The 8,709-nt window shown below is 47.0% G+C and overlaps 1 protein-coding gene across 1 annotated transcript in view; it reads left to right on the top strand.

Annotated features, from left to right (window-relative positions):
* The first annotated feature begins 5,820 nt into the window (after positions 1-5,820).
* Positions 5,821-8,709, top strand: part of NUDT14 (nudix hydrolase 14) — a 60,717-nt gene continuing 57,828 nt past the window's right edge. Inside the window, exon 1 of the mRNA XM_074149660.1 lies at positions 5,821-6,013. Within this exon, the coding sequence (XP_074005761.1) occupies positions 5,933-6,013 (81 nt within the window). The 5' untranslated portion in view covers positions 5,821-5,932. The remainder of the gene's footprint in view (positions 6,014-8,709) is intronic.

Here is an 8,709-nt window from a genome sequence, read left to right as displayed (position 1 = left end):
ATCTATCCCACTAAGCCTTTACAGCAAAGGTGTACAATCTTCTTGATACCTTTATTGTGACCCTGCACGTGGCCCAGGGAGCTGAGGAGAAGGAAGAGGTTCTGGGAGAAGTTTCCAGACAAAAGACAATGGTTCTGCAGGCATCCCAGTCGTCTGCGGCTGGATGGGGCGGAACCGGGCAAACAGCTGGACCCTGGGTCGGCCAGCGCCCATTGGGTTCAGCAGCCTCTGCAGGCTTTCTTCTGCCCAGACCTGGGGATTTGGGTTAGCTGTCACTCCAGATTAAAGCCTTTCTACTATATATGTGGTATCACCTTGGCACAGGACCTCTGCTTAACAGCTCACAAAACACAAGTTTGCTGTAGTTTACATGTAGTTTACATTTCCTGGCCTTTTTTTTCTGCAGCCATGAGGGTTAGAAATCATTTTTAAAAAATGAAAGCTGAGAATTGCAAGTCAGCATGCCTCTAGTTGCTGAGGCTTTTGTACCCACAGTATCTTAGGAACTAGAGTACTCACAAATATCAAAAGAAATATAAGTAATGATACTCTACAATATATTAAGGAGCCCTCTGGAGATAAGAAAGGCTCAGGACTTCATGATTTTTGTTTATTGAGCAATGGTATGTCAAAGCGCATAGCGAGCCTGGTAAGTGTTGACTGAACTTAAAAGCACATGCAGAAACGTACACACACAAAAATCACTACGGAAAATGCACTGCCAAACTGTGCCTAAATGAACCCAGCAGCTCAGGCATTTTGCTAAGCTCCCAGGCAGAAGAGGGAAGTATCGCAAGGGACATTCTTTGGTGTCCACCCACGGTAAACAGTGGGGCTGCCGCCTGCATGGATGGGCTGGGGTGGATGGCAAAGGACTGTCCCTGACCCCCTGCACACCCACAACCCTGCCCACAGGTGGAGGAGAGATGCTGTGCTGGCTCCCTGGGCCACCAAGGGCAGGAGAAGGCCAGTAGCGCCAGCCTTGCACGGGAAAACATTCCCTGTTGTGTCCCAAAGCAAACGGCAATAAAGCACACTGCTAATGAGGATGCAACCTGACCCTTGGCAAAGTAGGTGCCCAAGGACTCTGTGTCTGCCTGTGTTTAAGGGAAGGACGGTGTCGGCAAAAACTTCAAGCTCAAGGGGATTTTTTTTTAAAAGAACAACAAAAAAAATAATTGTTTGGGTGTTTTGCTGGTAATAAAACTTACTCACAAAGTAACAGACAGCAAACACTGCTTTGAAGGAAAGCGAAGTCTGTTAAACAAAGAACCTTACCCTGCGGAAAGAATTCCTTTTTAACGCTAGTGTTAACATTTCTTTTTTATAAGAAATCCCAGTGAATCTTCCCTTAAGACTCTCCAGCTCCAGACAGGACAATTCTCTTTTTCGTCTCTGCCTGTTAACCTATTCTGCTGATCTTCCTTTGCAGGAGAGAAACAAACTTTTACTCTTTTTTTTTTTTTTTTTTTTTTGTTTTGTTTTTCTTTACTAGGCTGTTTATCACACTGTTACACAAACCGTTCTCAGACCCATAACAGCCTGTGCAGGCAAAACATCTAGATTTTAGTATTCTACAACAAGAGACCAGCAGCTCCAGGAAACTGAAGAACCCATGATGAAACCACCCATGGCAACATTCACAATCTCCTATCTGTTATTTTGAAAGGCAAGAAAACAACATACAACACAGAAGCCACTTCTAAGGAAGATAAAGGAATGTACGTAATGTAGTGAAAGGCAACCCGTCATCCTGACACCTTCTTGGGTTTGGGGGAGTCAAATTAACAGCACTTAGCGAGGCAGATGTGATGGCACAAAGCAGTTGGGTTACTGAAGCAGTCATTGGCATCTATTTCAATTAGGAGCATAATGGTAGACATGGATAGCGCTCTGCAAAGAAACTGGGATGGTGGAGAGTAATCCAGGATGTAAGAAGTTTAGGAACTGATGATCTACGGACAGTATTATAGAAGTATAAATGGTACTGTATGGAGGAGTGCTAATCAAGCTCAGAGGATTTTGCAAGCAGTTAAACATAGGCTTAAACTTCAGTATCGGAACCATCTCACTGAAGCTGATAGACACGAACACAGTACTTGAACACCTTGGAATGATGAATGTCTATTTTCACAAGTTTCTGGAAGAGCACCACCACTTGTACTTCTGCTGTAAAAAAGGAGCAGGCACACAGGGATGTCAAATAACACACAACAGAGTAGTTCCAGAGATCTGCAAGCTGATGGCTACCCGAGGTTATAAATTCGTACCGGGCAGAGCTCTGTCTGAGCAAAAATGCCTGGTTTCTCAATGTCCTTTGGAATCGAGTTACTTCAAGCAGAAGTGGTGAGCGCATGGTGGTGGGCACTTCTGCCCTGGTGGGACTTCACCTGTGAAGTTGAGCTGCTGAGTAGAATCTCTGCATTGTATCCTCTCGTACTTCTTGCTGTGAAGCCAGCGCATTTAGAGCCAGGTGAGAGCCGCTGTGCCTGTTGGCATAGGCAAGCCAACAAGGGAAAAGGAAAGCAGGAGTGCATCTCACCCATCCAGAAGTAAGCTATTGCCCGTTGTTATTGTCCATGGGAATACGTGAGAGCTGAGGGGCATTTCCTTCCCAGGAGTGTTCCCAGACTAGCAAAGGCAAACCCACTTGCTGCACCAGGTATATAGGCCTTAATGAAGAATCGTAATGAAATTCAGGTCCAGCGGCTGAGCACTAGTCCCACTATGCAGGACATATTTTTCCTATTTATTTTCTCACTCAGATTTTACCTGTAAAATGGTAACACTAGGGCAGCCCCTCAATCTCATCCTTAGTTCCAGGTAGCATATTCACAAAGAACATTTTCCTATAAAGAAGTCTACAACTTTCAATTGCAATTTTAACACTAGAGCACCCTAAAATGTGTTTTCCTGTGACAACTCTTCCAGGTACCTTAGCAAGATCAGGTCTGTGACACATCACAACCCCAAAAGCTTCCCACCTAAGACTAAGGACGGAATAAGCAATCCATCACACGCTATGCCACATTCCCCAAAACACACACATACTCAAAACCTTAAAGTGGTGTCAGAATGTTTATTGAAGAGGGCAATCTAACTGGCTGAACCAACCTGGGTAGCCAGTAACTTTTAACATAAGCAAACAGAGATACTGTAAACTTGCTGTGCATGGAAACTGTATTTATATGTGAACTGGACTTGGAAGACTGAAATTATTTAATAGAAAAATATAGCTTAAGTCCCCAGGAGCTCTGAATGACCTCGAGATCCTTCTGAAAAAAACAGAAATATAGGGACATATCCAATGATGCAAACAGAGTAACACAAATATTTTCAAAGTCAGCTAATAAAGTACATTTAGTTGCCTCTTTTAGATAGATTTGCAAATACACTTTTAAAACCACACTTTTCAGTCCACCAAACATCTTTTTGTCACTTATCAGAACTGATGGAAAGCATTCTGCAATATAAGTGCTGCCTCATTTACTACTTAGTGAGTTTTGTAATTGCTGGATCTGTTCTTTCTAGCCACACGGCTAAGCTTCTTACAACCCCGTGACAAGATAGTAAACTTTCTTAGTGATGCAGTGGAAGTAAATTAGAAGAGGAAAAAAAGAAACAGATGCAAGAATCATAGAATGGTTTAGGTTGGAAGGGACCTTAAAGATCATGGAGTTCCAAACCCCGTGCCATGCGCAGGGACACCTCCCACTAGATCAGGTTGATCAAAGCCCCATCTAGGAACACCTCCAGGGATGGGGCATCCACAGCTTCTCTGGGGAACCTGTTCCAGTGCCTCGCTGCCCTCACAGTAATGAATTTCTTCCTAATATCTAATCTAAATATCCCTTCTTTCAGTTTGAAGCCATTACCCCTCATCCTATTGCTACGCTCCCTGACAGTCCTTCCCCATCTCTCCTGTAGGCCCCCTTTAGGTACTGGAAGGCCGTTATAGGGTCTCCCCAGAGCCTCCTCTTCTCCAGGCTCTCCAGATCAACCCTGTCCTGAAGTAAAACAGAGCCAACTTTCTGTTCAGTAATTTACTTCTTAGCTAGGCCTCTTCTAACTCTCTGAAATTAACAACCATATTGTGCAGAAAACTGTTCACTTTTAGAGTGACAAGACCAATGTTTATACTTCATGCCAAGGAACTGTATGCAGAGAGGTTCTTGCTTATACTTATTGCTATAACAACCAAGGTCAGCTAATTTCGTTACTTGCCCCATTGGAGGGTCAGAAATAGAGATGCATACAGGGGTCCCACCTGCAGGGAGGAGGGGACAGGACAGGTGACCCAAAACTGACAAACAAGGGGGTATAGCAACAAGGGCCTAAACTATGACAAACCCCAACTCTCTCAACCTGTCCCCATAGGAGAGGTGCTCCAAGCCCTCTGATCATTTTTGCAGCCCTCCTCCGGGCCCATTCCAACAGGTCCATATCCTTTCTGTGCTAAGGGCTCCACAGCTGGATACAGTACCCCAGGTGGGGTCTCACCAGAGCAGAGCAAAGAGGCAGAATCACCTCCCTCAGCCTGCTGGCCACACTTCTTTTGATGCAGCCCAGGATGCGGTTGGTTTTCTGGGCTACCAGGGCACATTGCTGGCTCATGTTGAGCTTCTCATCAATCAACACCCCCAAGTCCTTCTCCTCAGGGCTGCTCTCCAGCCATTCTCCGCCCAACCTGTATTTGTGCTTGGGATTGCCCCGACTCAGGTGCAGGAACCTGGCTTGGTTGAACTTCATGAGGTTGGCACGGGCCCACCTCTCAAGTCTGTCCAGTTCCCTCTGGACAGCATCCCTATCCTCAGTGTGGTCGATATACTGAAAAATGACTTGACTCATGCAGCAACTAAAATAGCTGTACACTGGAACACCTGCATGGAAAGTGAACACGTATCAGAGAGATAATGACCACGACAAACTGCGAGTTCTGTTGCTCATGAATCCGGAAAATCATTATCCAGAATATTAAAACACCGAGGGGAATATAACCTAATGTTGCACAACAGTGATCAAAACTCCTATGATAATCAGGAAATTATCAAATCTAATAGTGATTTAAAAAAAAAAAGAAGGGGAGAGGGTAATTATTGTGTAATTTTACTGCTGAAAACAGTCTTAACAGTCTAATGAAGCTGCATTTATTCTTCTGCCATGAGCTAGGTGTGTGACCACGACTGGAAGCCGACTCAGAGGGAAAATTGGAGAAGCACCGAGTAACACTGCAGGTTACCAATTGTCCTGGTGTTTATACCCGCATTTTCCATACTACTCACACAAGTCCCATTTTGACAAGAGACCACCACCCAGGCATACATAACAGATTGAACAGCAAGGTCCTCATCCCACAAAACCTGATGTATGCCTAGGATCAGGGCGACCTGTGGCAAATTCAGCACGTAGGTTACATCAGTTCTTCAGAGGAGGGGGCCCGGTTTAGTGCAGGAGTACCCCAGGTACACCAGTACGTTCTGGTGCAATGTGTGGAATTACCCGACCCCTGGAGAACATTCGCCAACTTTTTGACAAAACAGCGTCACAAATAGGTGTTTCTGCAGAGCAAAGGCGAAAAGGCCCCTGTGTGCGGCTGCCGCGTCCCCGTTTTCGGGGTTGAATTCCAGCATTTCGGCTCTTCTCCGAGGGAAGAGAGCAGGAGGGCGCCTGAGCCCCCTCCTGTCACCGCTCCGCGGGCCGACCAGCAAGGGAGGGAACTGCCGGCCTCCCCACCGCACCGGGGGCCGGGCCCGGCCGCGGGCACCGCCGCGGGCTCTGCCTGCACCGGGGGCCGCCCCGCGCCCTGCCCAGCTCGCCTGAGCCCGGCCGGGCCCTGACCGCCGCCCTCGGCCCGGCCGCCAGCGGCTGCGCACGCCTCTCCCCTTCCTCCTCCTCCTCCTCCACCTCCTGTCGGCCGCTGCCCCCAGCAGGGATGGAAACCATCGAGGAGCTGGAGCTCAAACCCTGCACCTCCTCCCTCTACCTGCGGCCCTTCCGCCTCAGTTACCGGCAGGTGAGTGGCGCCAGCGGTTCGCCCCTTGGCGCCCGCCCAGCCCCTTCCCTCATGGCCGGGCCCTCCACTCCTGTCCCCCGCCCCTTCCCTCCGTCGCGGCCGGGCGGCGGGGCTTCTCCCGCCTCGTCGTGCCGCGAAAGGGCTGGAGGCCGAAGGAGAAGGCCCGGCCGGCCCGCAGACCGCTCCGGTGTCCTGTCACCCCCCCGCCTCCGCCATTTTGGGACGCCGGCCGTGTCGCCCTAGGAGCCTGCGCCTCAGACTCATGGCGCCCTCCCGCCCCGCCCGGAACCGCCCCTCAGGCGGCTACTCTGCTTTTGCCCGCCCGCCTCAGCCTGCCTTGGCCGGCGGGGAAGGTGGGGCGTGAGGCGCATTAGTGATGGTAGCCCTGAAACCCTGTACCTGTGGAGGACACTGCCTTGTGGTGTGCCAACAGCTCCGGTTCCTCCGTGGGCTCGCCGTGCTGCCGGGTGCCCACTACCTCAGCGGGGTTTGGGGCAGCCTCCTTAACCCCCTCGGTTTTCCGGGTTCACATTTGAGCGGGCCACCTCTTGATTTGGGCCTTGCTTTGGTGCTGAGCTGTTGCTGGCCAGCCCTCAGCGTGGCAGGTTTGGACTTACATGGGCCAGTTCCACCGCTGCTCCGCCAGGCCAGCCTGGGCACCAGCAGGTGGGAAGCGGGATAGGAAAGCCCTCTCCTTATCCTGTTTGTATCAACATTGAGTCACCTTTCACAGGATGCCTGAGAACTGGTACCTCCAACGGTGGCGTGAAAAGGAAAGTCGCAGCACAAAGTGCTGCCTGTTCCTTTTCTGCGAGCAAGGCCATGCACAAAACCCCCCTGTTTCTGCAGCATTGGCCGGTCCAGGGTGAGCTTTTACCCGGCTTAGAGGGGTGGAAGTGGAAATGCAGAAGAATTGACAGCCCTAGAAATGCGTGCTGCATACCACATCTTCTCTTACTCCTTCTTTGCTTTGCTCCTGAACACATAAGTTGGAAAGGCAGAAGAGGGGATGTATATGGAGGAGGTGTGTCTAAGTCCAACAGTGAGGTAAGATACAGAAAAGGAAAGGCAATTTTCAGATAGCTTGCATGAAAGCATATGCACTGATTTTTTTTTCCTTTTATAAATACATTTTGTGCATGATTTTCCTAAAGAAAGCGCTCTTCTCATTGGTTGGGATAAGTAAAACATTTTGATTTGTGAACAGCTGAAAGCTTTACAGTGAATTAAGTGTTTACTTTTAGGTATCGGAAGAAAACCCGAAGAACATTCTTTCATGTTCTGAATTTTTGCTGGCTTAGTTTATAAGTGAGAAGTCTTACTTCTTAATTTCATTTTCATTTCTGAGTCATGCTCTATTTACATGAAAAATGGGATTTAATTAAAATGTACAAAACAGTATTACAAAATAACATTTAATGGAATACAAGTGCCTTAAATGTGATGAGTGTGGTAAAGAAAAAATAAGGATGTGCTTGGTCACGTGCTGTGATTTGACAGAGGCCAGCACTGCCCCCAAAAGAAGTAGACTTGCCCTTTTTGCACGTCTTTCTACTTTTTCTCCTTGCACAAGTGTTTGTGCAGCAACACAGTGAGCTGGATCAAGGGATCTGGTCCAGGTCAAACCTGATCTGGCCAAAAAAATAAGTTGGTTTTAACCTAAACAAGGTCTCCAAATGCTTATGCTGGCAGACAGGAGGTGGTAATGTGGTAGTTAGGAAAGAGTGTTTGGGGGCCGGTTGATAGCAGAGATTGCTTCTCTTGGCTGCAGCACTGTCTTAAAATGAACATGAAAATGTAGTTTATATGGCATCTGTAGAGAAGCTGGCTTGTAGCCAGCCTACTGAGAGCATAAGCTCAACGAGTGCACAACAGTCTGCACCTGACCTAAACGTAGGGAGACAGGCCCTACATTTAGTAAAAACACACTTTGCATTTAAAACTGACTTACTAACCAACCAGAGGAAATGATAAATATTTGTAGTCATTTCACTAATTGTTTCAAAGGCATTTAGGTCTCCTGAAAACCCCATTAAATACCTAAACAGTTGTGTCTTAAATCTAAGGGAGTTAGGTGCCTGATCTGCTTAAGAATTTTTGAAAATTCCACCACTCATCTAAAACTGAAAATGACTTCTGAAATCTAGCCCTTGATCTCAATGGTTTTATGCTGAGTAGATCTTCCCCTTGTCCAACATTTTTTATTCATTAGTTGGAAAAAGGAAATAAGATTTCTAATTTGTACTTTGAGTAAAATTAAAATTGCCGCTTTTCTGTACAAACAGGAAATTGAAAGAATTTTTACATACATGTGATTATAAGATTATTTCTAAGCACTCATGAACACGTTACAGCATTGTTTTGTAGACATTTCATCATTAATGTGTATGTTACAGCATTGATTCTAAGACATTTCACATAAAAATGGCACACTTCTGTGGAGGTAATTTGGATCCCATCACTATGGCTAAACCAGTTAAGTTTTCAACAGTTAAACACAAATTTAGATAAAGGTGATTTATATCACAGTTTACCCTGCAAGTCTGGTTTTATCCATTCCACCTGCACACCACTGAGTTGTGAACTACACTTGCTCTAGCAGGTTTGCAGACCACCAGGAATCCGCAAGACATTAGAAAGGGATCCTGGAGGGGGCTGGAATCTAAACAAAATGCTGAGGAAATACTGTTGTAGGC

Source organism: Numenius arquata, chromosome 6 (genome assembly GCF_964106895.1).
Source record: "Numenius arquata chromosome 6, bNumArq3.hap1.1, whole genome shotgun sequence".
Lineage (NCBI taxonomy): Eukaryota > Metazoa > Chordata > Aves > Charadriiformes > Scolopacidae > Numenius > Numenius arquata.
This window is presented reverse-complemented; position numbering and strand designations above follow the sequence as displayed.